This window comes from Lutra lutra, chromosome 4 (assembly GCF_902655055.1).
Source record: "Lutra lutra chromosome 4, mLutLut1.2, whole genome shotgun sequence".
Classification (NCBI taxonomy): Eukaryota; Metazoa; Chordata; class Mammalia; order Carnivora; family Mustelidae; genus Lutra; species Lutra lutra.
The window spans coordinates 162,722,490-162,738,351 of NC_062281.1; the positions used below are offsets into that span (position 1 = coordinate 162,722,490).

At 46.7% G+C, this 15,862-nt stretch overlaps 1 protein-coding gene across 4 annotated transcripts in view; it reads right to left on the reverse strand.

Moving 5' to 3' along the window:
- ARMH1 (armadillo like helical domain containing 1) overlaps window positions 1-15,862 on the reverse strand; it is a 54,127-nt gene that overhangs the window by 16,876 nt on the left and 21,389 nt on the right. For all 4 annotated transcript variants that reach the window (XM_047725679.1, XM_047725682.1, XM_047725681.1 and 1 more), the window contains exons 4-6: window positions 14,979-15,145; window positions 13,540-13,736; window positions 10,894-10,978 (exon numbers count right to left, since the gene is read on the reverse strand). In XM_047725679.1, the coding sequence (XP_047581635.1) occupies window positions 10,894-10,978; window positions 13,540-13,736; window positions 14,979-15,145 (449 nt within the window). The remainder of the gene's footprint in view (window positions 1-10,893; window positions 10,979-13,539; window positions 13,737-14,978; window positions 15,146-15,862) is intronic.

Genomic DNA, 15,862 nt, shown 5'->3' on the forward strand with positions numbered 1-15,862 from the left:
GACTGTTTCTCAAAAGTGGTAAAAATGTTAAAAGTCTTGTTTCTGTAATACTGGAGAGACAGGACAGTGTGGTGGTGAGGACTTGGGTGGAGGGGTCAGCCTGCCTGGGTGTGGCCCACAACTTTCCCACCTACTGTCTCTGAGACTTTGGGTGGGCTATTCAGTTGCTCTGTACCTCAGTTTCCTCACCTGAAAACTGGGGATGATAATAGTACCTACCTCTCAGGATTGTTCTGAGGACTGTGTGACACGATTGCAGAGCTTAAAACAGTACCCGGCACACAGTCCTCACCAGTCACTGGTAGCGATGACTAGTTGTCATTCCTGGTATTATGACTGCTGAGTCAAAGCTCTAGCTGGACAGGGACTTCGTTTCATTTGTCACTATACATTCAGTGCCCAGCTCAGTGCCTGCTCTTTTGAATAAGTAAATGAATGAACAAAAATGTAAACCATTTAAAAATAGACCAACACAGGAGATTATCAAAAAGGTGAAAACACAAGGATGCCCGGGTGGCTCAGTTGGTTAAACATCTGCCTTTGGCCCAAGTCATGATCCCGGGGTCCTGGAATGGAGACCCGTGTCAGGCTCCCTACTCAGCAGGGGAGTTGGCTACTCCCTCTGCCCCTCCCCCTGCGTATGTGCTTTCTCTCTCTCTCTGTCAAATAAATAAATAAATAAATAAATAAATAAAATCTCTAAAAAACAAAGTGAAAAGACAACCTACAGAAACCATTCTGGTATCCAGAATATACAAAGAACTCTTACAACTCAACAGTGAAAAGACAAGCCAATTTCTAAAAATGGGTCTAAGACTTGAGAAGGTATTTTTCCAAAGAAGAAATATAAATGGCCAAGAGGCACTTGACAAGATGTTCAATATCTTTAGTCATTAGGAAAATGCGCACCAAAGCCATAGTGAGGTACTGCCACTCCATTGTGCGCTAGGATGGCTGTTAAAATAAAAAAAAAAGGACAATGACAAGTGTTGGCAAGGATGTGGAGAAATTAGAACCTCATATATTGCCGGTGGGAATGGAAACTGGTGCAGCTGCTGTGGAAAACAGTTTGACAATTTCTTGAAAGGCTGGAGAGAATTACTCTATGATCTGGCAATTCCACTCCCAGGTATACACCTCAAAGAATTGAAATCACGCACTCAAACAAATACAGATACGTGCATGTTCATAGCAGCACTATTCACAATAGCCAGAGAGAGAGACAGCCCAGATGTCCACCAGTGGGTGACTGGATAGACAATCTGTGGGATATACACATGATGGAATATTATTCAGCCATAGGAAAGCAGGTACTGGTACACACTTCCATGTGGATGAAGCTTGAAATCATGATGCGGAGTGAAAGTAGCCAGATGCAAACAGTACCATATTGCATGATTCCATTTGTATGAAATATCCAGAATAGGATTTTTCCTATTTACCTATTTAGAATAGGTAAATCCATGGAGACAGAATAAGGATTGGTGGTTTCTAGGGTCTGAGGGGAAGGGCTAGGGAGCAAATACATGGTATACGGGATGATGAAAATGTTCCAGAGCTGGATGTGGTGGTGGTTCACCCAACACTGTAGGTATACTCAACACCACTGAATTGTTCATTTTAAATTGGTTAATTTTGTTATGTGAATCTCACCACAATTTGAAAAATGCCTTTATGTGGAAAAAAGGAACTAAACCAAATCTGATTAATTTCTTTTTTAAAGACAATATTTATTTATTTGAGAAAAAGAGAGAGAGCATACAAGCGGGGAGAGGGTAGAGGGAGAGAGAGAATCCCAAGCAGACTCTCCACTGAGTGTCGAGCCGGATGTGGGGCTCCATTTCACAACCCTGAGATCACAACCCGAGCCCAAATCAAGAGTCAGATGCTCAACTGACTGAGCCATCCAGGTGCCCCAAGTCCATGACTAATTTCTAAGTAGATCATACTCCTTAGTATTAGGAATCCATGTAACCTCACAAAACCCAGAACCCTAAGAAAAATTAACAATGACATTCTTGTCCATTGTCAGTCTCTCTCCAGGTCTTTGAGGGGCAGGGGAAGAGATATCACACATTCAGAGACTTGCCCATGTCTGTCCTGTCACTTGGGAGCACTGTTTCCCTGAAGTAACATTTCTAGAGGATTCCGCTAGGTTAGTGTGGTACAGTTTGCTCAGTCATTAATGCTGCTGTTATCCTTTGTGGCTGATAAACAACACTTGAAACTTCACTACACAAAACACTACACAAAAACACGATCAAATTAATCCTAGGTTCTAGGTCAATTAGACAAAAATGTTATTCCCCAAGTGACCACTTTTGCAAATTCACAAACATTTCCATTTTACCATAAATTTGTTTCTTATCCCTACGTGTTCGTTTCTTAGCAATTTTTATGAGATGGTACAGTGATTTTTTTTTTTTTTTGAGATGGTACAGTGGTTTTAAGATATGTCCACAAAAATTTTATCTGTTTTCTTTCAAGGGGTGAGCCCATTTTCTCCCCCATCCCTAATGAACAGGGTAAACAGAAGTGACAGTGTGCAACTTCTGAGATTAGATAATAAGAAGTAGTGGGGCCTCCTTTTTGCCTTCTCTCAGATCACTCACTCTGGGAGAAGCCAGCTGCTCTGTTGTGAGGACAGTCAAGCAGCCCATGGAGGGGCCCACGTGGTGAAGACTCAAGGCTTCCTGTCAACAACCAGCTCTAACTCACCAGGTGTGTGAGTGAGCTACTTCGGAAGCGGGTCCTCCAGGCCCGGACACGCCTTCAGATGACCTCAGCCCCGTGAGATATCTGGAGCTAAAACCACTCAGTTAAAGTTCCCAGATTTCTGACCCACAAAAACTGTGTGAGATAATAAATGTTTCTTTTGGAGGGTGCCTAGGTGGCTCAGTTGGTTAAGCATCTACCTTCAGCTCAGGTCATGATCTCAGGGTCCTGGGATCGAGTCCCTCAGCAGGCTCCCTGCTTCTCCCTCTTCCTCTGTACTCTCTCTCTCTCAAATAAATAAATAAAAATCTTTAAAAAAATGTTTATTTTTTTTAGCCACTAAGTTTTGAGGTAATTTGTTATATAGCAATGGATAATGAATACAGATGGATTGATTTAACAGCTTTTGTAGATTACTGCAAAGTTGGAATATAACGACTTTCATTTTGTCTTCAAAGCAGCATTTTGAGGAATTGTCATCTTTCTCTGCCCAAGCTCTGTAGCTGCTGTGGCAGGGAAGGGGGACACGGTGGGGGGACACTGCTGGACATCACCCTACTGCATGGCCTTGCCAGCCCATTCTTGAGAAGAGGGGATGGGGACAGGTGGGACAGAGAAAGGGAGACCAAGGGCTAGAGAAGGAGGGGCTGACAAAGGGCAGATAGGGGTGAAGGCCCAGGGAACTCTGAAGTCCTGGCTTCTCCCAGCTCTCTTAGGTCCTACTAATACAACCAATACTCTATACTTTACAAATATTTAAAAGAAATGTGTGGTCAGTAAATTGGTAATTTGGTGAATTGGGCACTCAGCAAATTGGTCATTTGGCTAATTGATTTTTGGCAGGCATATCTTTGGCAAATTAATTTGCAATGATTGATCTGCTTCTAATTAAGTCATACATAGTAATTTTTATGATCCTAAGGTAATTGATTTATAAAAGATACCAATATATTTACACACACGTATGTATTTCAAATTCCCAACAGAACTCATTAATTTCTTCTGCAAAACTCGCTATGACTTTGACCTTTCTCTTGTCTAGGAAGGGAGACCAGTGAGCGATCCCTTCTGTGGCTTTTGACTGCTCGTCATGATTAAGTCCCTGCCTGCCACCAGTTCCTGGAATAGCAATCCTCCCTGGGAGGAAACTGCCATTTTTCACTTCACAGAAATCATAAATGGAGATAAATTCCAGGCAGGACCACTTTGAAGAAGGCCTCTCTTAATTTTAATTTTGGCTCTCTAATGTTAAATGGGATGATCATTAAAAGAAATTCTAAAGTCTTAATTCTAGGGGAAAAGATAAAACCCTGAGAAATTAGTGGACATCAGTACCCTTTGCCTGGTTATTTCTACTTCAAAGTGAACAGGCAAAGAATGGATAGCCAGAATCCCCTGCACTGAGGACTGGAAAACAGGAAAACTGGCACACAGAGTTCTTTTCCAATCTTTCAGAAGAGAAAAGGTGCCACGTGGGACCATACTAGAGCCTGAGGGGAAAGGAAAAATCAGGACTAGCCTCTCGTTCCAGCTGTGGTCCCCAGCTGTCTTCCTGATGGGCCCCCGATAATAGGGAGCTAAGATAACCCATCTCTACTGTGTCCTGTTGTAACACTTGACCTACATACTACGTGAGAGTAAAACAGTGATCATTTTATGACACTAAATTTGGAGCAGTTTGTTAGAAGCGATAGGTGACCAGAGCATCCACTCTCTGTGCGTGTGGTCTTCCCGTCTCTTTCCTTCCTCCAGGAAACTTTCCTTTTTTCTCCCTTTCCAAACTCTCTTCCTTGGCCCTAAGAACTCTCAAGAAATAAAAGGTCATTTGATACACACAGCTTCCACTTAGCCATCTGGGCCGAACAAACCAGGTATTTCAAATTCTGATTCTAATATGATGACTGTCGTATAAGCTTGGATATATACAAGATTCACTCATCTCCATTCATTCATTCGACAAATAGCTAAGAGGCTGCTTTTGCCGGTACTGTGTGGGCACCAGGGGTCCAGTAGTAGACAAAGATGATGAAGTCTCAGGTCTCAGGGGGCTGACTTTCTTACTGTAGAGCACAGACAATAGACAAGCAAATGAATGAACAAGGTAATTTCTGAAAGAGGTAAGTGCAGTGATGGAGCGTGTTGGAGAGAGCCCGAGGGGGGGGCAGTGGAGGGGACTGGGGACACTTTAGAGAGAGTGGTCAGAGGCTTCTCTCTGAGGTGATGTCTGAGCTAAAGTTTGAGAAGTTGTCCATCAATCCAAGGTTTGGGGGAAAAGCCTTCCAGAAGCTTTGCTGGCCATGGCAGGTGTGTAGAGTTTTGTGCAGGTACAAGGGCAAGCTATTTTTTTGAAATGATTGTTCTGGCTGCAATGGAAGAGTGGCTTACAGGAGGCCAGGATGGAAGCGGAAGTTAGCAGAAAGGATGGGAGGTTAGCCGTGGGCGATCATGGTGGCAGTGGGGACAGGGAGATGTAAGTAGGGACAGTGCAGAGAGAACTCAGTAAGGGTGGGACAGGGTGGCAGCTGAGAGAAAGTAGATCATTTGGTACTAGTTCAACACTTTTTACTGGAGCAGTTGGGTTGGCGGTGGCACTGTTTACTGAAAATAGGAGATAGGGTAGGATTTGGGAAGAAAATTAAAAGTTCTGTTTTGCCTATAAATTTCAGATGTCTGGGGAGATTTTGGGGGAAAGATTAGGCCAGAGACACAGTCTGGTACCCGAATATTTAACACAGTGTGTAAAGCTGGAAAATAGACAAAAATCATGTGGACAGAAGGTGTGGGTAAAGAGATGAGAAGTAGGCTGAGCCAACAGTCAGGTAGAGAAATAGGAGAAAGTAGCAAAGCGAGCCTAACAAACATGGCAGACCCAGCTTGAGGGAGGAAAACTGGAAGTTGTATCACAGAGCCCCAGAGAAGAAAACCAGTTGCCTTGGGCCAGTTGGGTCAAAAGCAGCTGAGAGATCAGGTAGGGAGAAAATGGAAAAATGAGTAGCTGGAGGGGAACTTGGGGTCAAGGAGGAGTTTGCACCCTTAAATGCTATCATTTAATTTGGGGGGGGCAGGTCTCTTAAATCTCTTTTAATCCATAGATGAAAGCCCCCAAGGAGGGGCTCTTTTTTTTTTTTTTTTTTTAAGATGGGAGATACAGAACATATTTGCATGTCACTGGAGATGATCCTCTAGAGAGAAAGAGAGGCTCTGTTTATGAGAGAGGTTTTATGAATGTGTTTCAGAGAATAAGAAGAAGCAGGAGAGTGGGCCTGAGGTAGGAGCAGGGACACTCAGTTGAAATGGGAAATCGGGCAGAGAACATGGGTCATAGGCCAGGCAGGTCGGCAGATTCGGAGGTGGGGAGGTGGAGTTCTCAATGAAAAAAGAGGTGAAGCCGTCACCTGGCTCCAGCACCGCTGACCCCCACTGCAAGGGAAGGAGTCACTTTGCCTCCTAAGCCTCTCCACCCCCTTGTCACTGGACTCTCCCTGAGAATTCTACCTTCTCTGCAGCCTTCTCTGGGGAGCGATGTCAACTACCCCCAGCCTCCTTCTCCTCCTCCTTCTGAACTATTCCTTTTTCTTCTCAACACAAACACACACAAGCAACCCTCCCGCCCCCAGCCCCAGTGCTTGGCATAGTACTTGGCATACTGCAGATGTTCAATCAATATTTGTTTAAAAACAAACCAACCCTGCCCTGTTACGCTCTACCACCCACCCCTGGCTTCTCTTCCGTGATTGTTGCCATCACCCTGGGGGAACTTTAGCTTGTTTTTTGCAATTTGGTGTCCTCCAACTCAGAGAAATTGCTCTCTGATCCTCTCTGTCTGGTCGACACTGTTAGAACCACATCTGAGACCTGTCACATCTTCCCTCCCCTGCCTTGGGAGGATTTTCAGCGGGAGCCCACCCGGTGTTCTCTCCCTGAGCGTCCTTCCGCTCTGCCCAGCCTGTGGAATAGCTCCCCCTAGTGGACAACTGCACATATACACGCTCTATTTCCCAGTTGCACCAGGACACTTTGAAGTCCCTGGTGAAAAAGTGTAATTCCTTCATTCACCAGACATCTCTTGAGCACCTGTTATGAGTCTGGTCTATCCGAAATGCTCTTGGAGCTCACAGTTTCACTGTTACCACAGGAGGAGACATCAAACCAAAAAGGCAGTGAGAAAGCGTCACGCTTCTCTTGCCTCTTTCAGGGTTCAGGGTGTATGGGCAGAACTCCCTCCCTCTCTCCCTCAACAAATATGCAACAAGGACCTACCCTATGCCGGAGGCTGGTCTGAGAACATAAGGACAGAAGTGGTAAGAAGTGTGCTGAGGGGCGCCTGGGTGGCTCAGTCGTTAAGCATCGGCCTTCGGCTCAGGTCATGATCATAGGGTCCTGGGATGGAGCCCCACATCGGGCTCTCTGTGGGAAGCCTGCTTCTCCCTCTCCCACTCCCCCTGCTTGTGTTCCCTCTCTCACTGTGTCTCTCTCTGTTAAATAAATAAATAAAATCTTAAAAAAAAATAGTAAAGGGCGCCTGGGTGGCTCAGTGGGTTAAAGCCTCTGCCTTCAGCTCAGGTCATGATCTCAGGGTCCTGGGATCGAGCCCCACATTGGGCTCTCTGCTCGTCGGGGAGCCTGCTTCCTCCTCTCTCTGCCTGCTTCTCTGCCTGCTTGTGATCTCTGTCTCTCAAATAAATAAATAAAATCTTAAAAAAAAAAAAAAGGAAAAAAGAGAATTGTCTGAAACTGTGCTGTGCATTCTGGAGAAGACTGCTCCATGGCTGGGGGACACCAGAGAGGAGGTGCAGGGTGGTACAAAGGAAGGAGGGCTGGCATCTGGGCAGGGCTGGAAGGCAGGTGAGGGATGGCCTTGGAGAAGAAAGGCATAAGCTAAGAAGAGATGATGAGTAGGAGTGGTTATGTAAGCCCCATGGAGGTGGTGGCAGGGAGGGAGACTCAGTGCCACCAAGCAGTCTTCTTGGGCCGTTTGACTATGTTTCCTAACATGAGTCCACTGCCAGATCACTGCTGTGCCACCTGCACTCCATCCCCAGCTCCAATGCAGTGACAGTTCTCTGCTGTTGGGGCTAACCTTTACTCAGGTCCCTCCACTACCCTACCCTTCACTGCTGACCCCTCCCCGGCTAGGAGACACTCCTCCAGCTTGTAATATATTTTTAAAAAATTTTATTTATTTATTATTTAGATTATTTATTTATTTATTTGACAGACAGAGATCACAAGTAGGCAGAGAGGCAGGCAGAGAGAGAGAGGGAGAAGCAGGCTTCCCCCTGAGCAGAGAGCCCAATGCAGGGGATTCCGGGATTCTGGGATCATAACCTGAGCTGAAGGCAGAGGCTTTAACCCACTGAGCCATCCAGGCACCCCAGCTTGTAATATTTTAACACAGCATTACTTCTCACCACACAAGGTCCACTTTCCCAAACACACCTGCAGGGGTCCAAAAACTATACAAATGGCAATGCTGCTGCAGGAAAAACAGACCGACATCAATTTCAACACTGCCTCTGAAAAACAATTGATATTTGAAGTCCCCCTCTGGACCTTGGCTGGTCTTCCCCAGGATCTCACATGCACACCTGAACCCTGGTAACTGCCTGCTCCTCCTGCCCCTCCCAGGCTTCCCGGATCTGGCGCTGTACCCGTCTGCCATTTTGGACACGGAAATCCTGATATTTACTAATATCCACACCTTCCTGCTTCATGGACCTCTGTGTCTCGGCCTCCTCAGCCCTGCCCATTCCCCTGTCCATAGGCCGCCTCATTCTCCACATCAAGGCACTTCCCAATCCTGTCCATTCCTTCTTCCCAGGGCCTCTGCATTTGGCTAGATGGGGACATTCTTACTTTGTTGTCTGAACAACACGCAAGGCCTTCCAACTGGCTCCCAGGCTTGGGTCTCCCTGTGGTTCTGATCTGGTGTGGCCACCGCCACCCAGGTAACCTCCTGGACAGGATGCCCACGACTCCATCTGGCATTCAAGGTGCTCCTCAGTCTGGTCCTGGCCTACTCTTCTAGGTCTTCCTGGGCTAAGACATCTACCAAACTTCCACTAAATGATCTACCTGTCATTCCTCTGATATATCTTGTACTTCTGTATGTCTGGGCCTTTAGTTTATACCATTCCTCTTTCCAGAATGCCCTCCTCTGCTCCTTTCCACTTTCCCAAATCCTTCCTGTACTCTAAGGTCAGCTCAGACACTACCTTCTCAGCAAACCCTTCTTTGCTCCCTCCTGTTGAAAACAGAATCTTCCTTCTCTGAACCACTATAAGAACAGGGAAGGAAACAACATCCTGTGAACGGCTGCCATGGGCTCATGTTAAAAGCATACACTTAGGGGCACCTGGGTGGCTCAGTGGGTTAAGCCTCTTCCTTCAGCTCAGGTCATGATCTCAGGGTCCTGGGATCAAGCCCCGCATCAGGCTCCCCACTCAGCAGGGAGTCTGCTTCCCCCACCCCGCCGTCTCTCTCTGCCTGCTTCTCTGCCTACTTGTGATCTCTCTCTGTCAAATAAATAAATATAATCTTTTTTAAAAAAAAAAGCATACACTTTGGGGACACCTGGATGGCATAGTCGGTTAAGCATCTAGTTGGTTTTGGCTGAGATCCTGATCTCAGGGTCATGAGATCGAGCCCCATGTTGGGCTCCATGCTCAGTATTGAGTCTACTTAAGACTCTTTATCCCGGGATGCCTGGGTGGCTCAGTTGGTTGAGCGGCTGCCTTCGGCTCAGGTCATGATCCCAGGGTCCTCGGATCGAGTCCCACATCGGGGTCCTTGCTCGGCAGGGAGCCTGCTTCTCCCTCTGCCTCTGCCTGCCTCTCTGCCTGTGCTCGCTCGCTCTCTCTCCCTCTGTCCCTGACAAATAAATAAAATCTTTAAAAGAAAAAAAAAAGACTCTTTATCCCTCTCCCTCTACCCCTCCCCCCCACCATGGGCATGCATGCATTCCTTCTCTTTCAAATACATAAATAAATCTTTTTTTTTTTTTTTTAAAGGCTCACATTAGGGCAACCCTCTTGGGTCCCCTCCCTTTTCGGGAGCTTTGTACTATTGCTCAATAAACTTTGCTTTGTTGCTCACAATAAATAAATAAATAAATAAACAAATATATTTTTTTAATTAAAAAAAAATAAAAACCTATGCTTTGGAGTCAGATCTGGTTTGACTCTGGTTAGCTGCATAACCTTGGGAAGCATACTTAATATCTATGTTCTTTGATGTTCTTTGATGCTCACTGTTCATTCCTATGAGCATTTGAATACCTAATACATGCCAGGCTCTGTACTCTTGTTGTTCTTTTGGGAATTAAATGAAATGATGCACAGAAAGTAGCTGGAACAGAGGAGGACTGAATACACACAAATGTATTAATACTACTGCTGTCCAGTTTAGTTTCTTTTTTTAAAGATTTTATTTATTTGTCAGAGAGAGAGTACACAAGCAGGGGGAATAGCAGGCAGAGGGAGAGGGAGAAGCAGGCTCCCTGCTGAGTGGAGAGCCCAATATGGTGCTTAGTCCCAGGACTCTGGGATTGTAACCTGAGCCAAAGTGAGACCCTCAACCGAATGAGCCACCCTGGCATCCCTCCAGTGTAGTTTCTCAGAAGAATAGTCTTCTGGGTGATTTCTGGTTAGTGGGGAAGTACCACATAAGACACAGAACCAGAGGGCACCTGGGTGGCTCAGTCGGTTAAGCATCTGCCTTTGGCTCAGGTCATGATCCCAGCCAGGGGCCTGGGATCAGGTCCCAAGTCAGGCTCCCAGCTCAGCAGAGAGTCTGCTTTTTTCTCTGCACCCACCCCCCCTTGCTCCTGTGCTGTCTGTCTGTCTCTCTCTCTCTTGCAAAAATGAAAATAAATAAAATCTTTTTTTTTAATAAAAAAAAAAAAAAAAAAAAGACTGGGAACCAGCCAGCGCCGGACCCCGGTGGATCACAGCAAATGTTAAATTACCACGTGGCTGATGTGAAGTACAGAAAGTGACTCTTGTTTTCTAAATAACTTGCCGATCAGATGGAACCAGCATCTACCATTTGCCAAGGCTCTCCGGGATACCCAGCAAAGTCCTTTGTGACTAAGAGAAAACTGCTCAGAGGTAGTCTGTCTAGTTCTCATGATCAGCTTCTGTACCATGTGAGTAGGAACAGACCCAGCGGCCCCCCTACCTTCATACTGGACTTCCAGGTGCATTGTGCGCAGCACCTTCAGGACGCACTCCACGATGCTGGGGTGGGTGGTTCCAATGATTGACTGATGAGACAGACAACAGCACAAGGGGGTTACTTAAGATCTAGTACACCTGGAAGAAATAAAGAGCAGGCTGGCCAATGGCTGGGCAGCCTGGCCGAATGGGGAGAAGGAGGGTAATGGTGAGTCAGTTGGGCCAAGGTGGCGGCCTGCTAGAGGAGGAGGCACAAACCGGCACCCTTGCTGGGCGGGGAGGGTGGATACCGGCTAGGGAGAATTGAACTCCTCCAGGATCCTAAATCTTCTCTCCCTCAGGACCTTGCCTGATTGGGGAACCCATCTTTTCTACCTCTTCAGGCTCTATGTGTGCATCGGTTCCTGTCCATTGGCGTGAAACATCCTCAAGCCCACCTACTTTGCACACAATTGTCCTTCGGCTTGATCTTCTCTTGTTATTGCCCTTTTCTTCTCTCCACTCCTAAGCCTCCCAGGAGCCCAGGGGAAGCCACTTCAGCCTCCGTGCCTCCTTTGACAGGCTGCTGCAACTTAACTTCTCCTGCCATGGGGCCAACATTCACCCAGACTTTTCACGTGGGGACCATCTTTCTGTTCTACCTACACTTAGCCTTTCTATGGTATTTGACCCAGCTGGTCATGTTGTCCTTGTTGAAACTCTTTTCCCTTCACTTTCACAGCCCTGGGTTTTTTCCTGTTTCCTTTTTTTTTTTTTTTTTTTTTTTTTAGATTTTATTTATTTATTTGACAGAGAGAGATCACAAGTAGGCAGAGGCAGGCAGAGAGAGAGGAAGGGAAGCAGGCTCCCCGCTGAGCAGAGAGCCCGATGTGGGACTCGATCCCAGGACCCTGAGATCATGACCTGAGCCGAAGGCAGCGGCCTAACCCACTGAGACACCCAGGCACCCTTCCTGTTTCCTTTTAACAGCTTACATTGCTCTTTATCAAAGAGGCAGAGTGGCTTATGGAAAGACTAAGAACTCTGCAGTTAGGAAGAGTTGGATTTAAATGCCTGCTTAGTACATACCTCTTCCTCCGTGTGTGGCCTTGAGTAAGTCACCGAATGCCCCTCAAGGTTCAGTTACCCCATCTTTAAAGTGTCTGCCTCCATCAGCTATTGTGAAGACTAAAAGAGATCGTGGAAGTAAGCCCCTGGCACAATGCCTGGCAGGTAGGAGGCTCTTAATAAATGGAAACCAGAAATAACAGTGACAATCAGCTGTTTTGTTGGCCCATCTTGCTCAGCTGTCTCGTAAATGCTGGCGATTCTCCTCTCACTTGGTTCATTTTACCTGGCTGACCTTACTCACTTCTGTCATTTCAGTGATCCCATCTCTGCTCAGGAAACCCAACTGCCATCCTCCTCTCGGGTCTCTTTTCAGACTTTTATTTTCTACTGTGTGGTGGGTGGGGTGTCTACCAGATGTCCTTAACAGTAATCCTTAACTGAGCTAGCACTCAGAATTACTTGGGGAGCTTAAAAAGAAAAAGCATCACCAAAGGCCTCCTGAATTACCAAAGGTCATTACCAAAGGTCAGAATCTATGGGAGGGAAGCCCAGGATTTTTGTTTTGTTTCTTACACAAATGATCCATTAACATCTTCTGCAGCCGTCTGGGCCTGCTCCTTGGATGGCGCTGGGGAGCCACCAAGGTTCATGGAGTTGAAACCTAACTCCTCCCAAGTCTGATGGGTTCTTCCTGCTCTCTCTTGAGGGCTGTCATGTCTGACGGCTTTTCTTTTGTTGCCCTTTGTCCCAGGCGCTCTGCCTCAAAAATGTCTGTCTGACCCAGTTGCCTCTGTTCCCACACTCACAGGGGAAGCCTCACCATCCCTCTACCCTCCTGTCTCCCTACCACCACCCAGCGTGGAGCTGTTTTGAGAGCTTTTGCTAATGGATCCTAAGACCCCTCTTTTTTTTTTTTTTTAAAGATTTTATTTATTTATTTGACAGAGAGAAATCACAAGTAAGCAGAGAGGCAGGCAGAGAGAGAGGAGGAAGCAGGCTCCCTGCTGAGCAGAAAGCCCGATGTGGGGCTCGAACCCAGGACCTGGGATCATGACCTGAGCTGAAGGCAGCGGCTTAACCCACTGAGCCACCCAGGCGCCCCTCCTAAGACCCCTCTTGGAGCCTCTTGTCCCTCCTGACTAGCACGGTGTTTTCCTGTGGCCACCATGTCCCAAATCAGATCCCACTCACATTCCAGGGCACTGAGAGGAAGCCAGGGAGAGAGAGAAGGAGCTTTCCCAAGCCCTGGCTATCTGGCCTCTCCCTCCCATGCGGTCTGCAAAAGCACCGTGATTCCTTCCCTACCAAACGGACTCCTGTAAGCTTTTCTACAGTCTTTTCATCATCCTTGTTGCTTGTCTCCACCACTTTTAAGCCTGCCAATATCTTTCTGATCCTTAAGTAAACAGGACAAATCACTCTGCTGGGAGACATGAACTCTTTGCCCTGCCTTGGCCTTCTGGAAGTGACGCTGATTGAGTAGCAGACACGCCGTGGGAGGCTGAGCTCTGTTTCTCATGCCTGCGCTAAGGGCAACGGCAGGTAATTTTAAGGCTAGTGTGTTGCATCAGAACCACGGGCGCGTGCAGCCCGGACCCACCTGCGCAGTTCTGAGAGTCTGCAGGGACAGCTGCTGAGCTTTAGGTGATGCACAGGGCAGCAAAGCTATCAGACCTTTGTATACTTGATTCTGGTACTTGGGATTTCCGTGGACCAAAGAATCCAACAGAACCTGCACTTCTTCCTGGGTCTCTTCGGATTTCGACGTTGCCAAGAATTCTGCTATGGATCTCACGCCTGAGCACAGAAGAGAGGAAAGGCTCAGTTAGAAGGGGATAAGGAACACAATCCTCACTCAAGGTGACCTAATCTGGGCGGGGGACGATGGAGATGGGTGAACCAGGCCCGTTCAAGTGAAGCAGAATCAAGCTCAGTTCTCGTGTTGCCTCACTGTCTTGTTTGCTTCGTGGTTCTGTGACTGGAGGTTGTGGTTCGACACAGGCATGTCAGCGTGTCAAAATCTGTTCTAAAGTTTATTTATTTATTTATTTTTTAAAAAGATTTTATTTATTTATTTGACAGAGAGATCACAAGCAGGCAGAGAGGCAGGCAGAGAGAGAGGAGGAAGCAGGCTCCCTGCCGAGCAGAGAGCCCGATGCGGGGCTCGATCCCAGGACTCTGAGATCACGACCCGAGCCGAAGGCAGCGGCTTAACCCACTGAGCCACCCAGGCGCCCCCAAAATCTGTTCTAAAGTTTAAAATGGTTCTGCAAAAGGCACAATTAAACATGGGTTTTGGGATTGCTTGTGATCCTAACACATGTGCAGCATTCAGCGGGATTTACAAAATGTTCTGACAAATGCTGCCTTGTTTAATCCCAGGTTAACCTATACTAAGAGGGAGATGTTAGTCCCATTTTATGGATATATACACTGAGGCCCAGAGAGGCCATGGGGAAACAGAGGAGAACCACGATGAAAGGTTCTTTTGAAAAAGGGGTATGTGGGGGGATGGCATCTTCTCCACCCCCCTCGATCAGAGCACTTGATGGAACATAGGAAATTTACAGGGTTATTTGCCCTTCCGACCACACTGTAAGCTCTTTGAGGACAAGGATTGTATTTTATTCATCTTTGTATTCCCAGCACTATATACATACACGTGTGTGTGCGCACGTGTGTGCCCATATTCAATGATTTTATTTCCATTTCTAGAGTTATTCATAACTCACTTAATTTCACAAAGGATTTTAGGCAATGGCTTAATAAATCTTTATTGAATAGATACATGAAAGAAGATATATTTAAAATGAAGAAGTATTTCCAAAACTACCATGGAAAGATTGGAGCAAATGATGAATCAAGAAAATCATAAATCTGACTCTCGTGGTGGTGACATGGACAGGAGCTAACTGACTCCACTGTACAAAGTACTTCCGTGCAACCTTTTCCGAGAGTGGTGCTGGGTGCTGCCACCATTTCACCCAGGTCCCCAGGAAGACATGGCATCGCCACCCCCCATCATAACACAGTACCCACCATAGCTTTCACAGATGAGCTCCTTGTACTTCCTGCCATAGTTTGCAATAACCTGAAGTAGCTTGATGGATTCCTTCTTGTCCTCCTCTTTGATCTTCTCCAGCCCAAGTATTTCCAAGAGTGTTAGGACGCCTCCAACTTCAAGAAATTCTATAAGGTACCGATTACTGTTCAGGGGAATACAAGAGGAGAAATCAGACACTTGTCATGTTCCTTGGCACTCACCTTTCTAAGGGATCTCAAGGTCCTTCCTTCACAGACTTTGCCCTCCTATCCAGGAAGTGTTCATGGGCAAAGTGACACAATAATTGGAAGTTCTTCCTTCCAGCGGCAAGTGCAAAAGTTAAACACGTTGGATGTTTCTTGTGTTTGGTTTTCCAGAATCTGTTCCTCTTCTTCTTGAAATAGCATCTCAACTATCCCTTGGGGAATCACCCCTCTGCCACTCACAGAGGTTTTGTGAGGTTTTGGCTGGGTGAGCGGGTTACAGGCTATGCCATCATTCTGGCGGCAGTCATTGGCTGGGACCAGCCATGTGACCTCAGTCCAATGAAGCTCAACACCTGGGACTTTTTTGGGAACCCCTGGCAAAGATATGCTCTCTTTTGAGTGTGGCTGAGCAGGAAGGACACATGTCTGGAGCTTCTGAGGGCCATAGCACATGGAGGCCTATGAACACAGAGGGGAACAGAGCTGAGAAATGGAGACAAAGAGAGAGGGAGAGACCAAGTACTGATGACATTTTTTGAGGCCCTGGGTCTAGCCAAGCTTAAAAATATGGATTTCTACTCATGTTGGTAGAAGGTGGTGGTCCCATGTAGTGTGAATGCCAAGGGCACCATGAACCCCATATGCAACTGAGACCCCAGAGTCTCCCTAGAAGA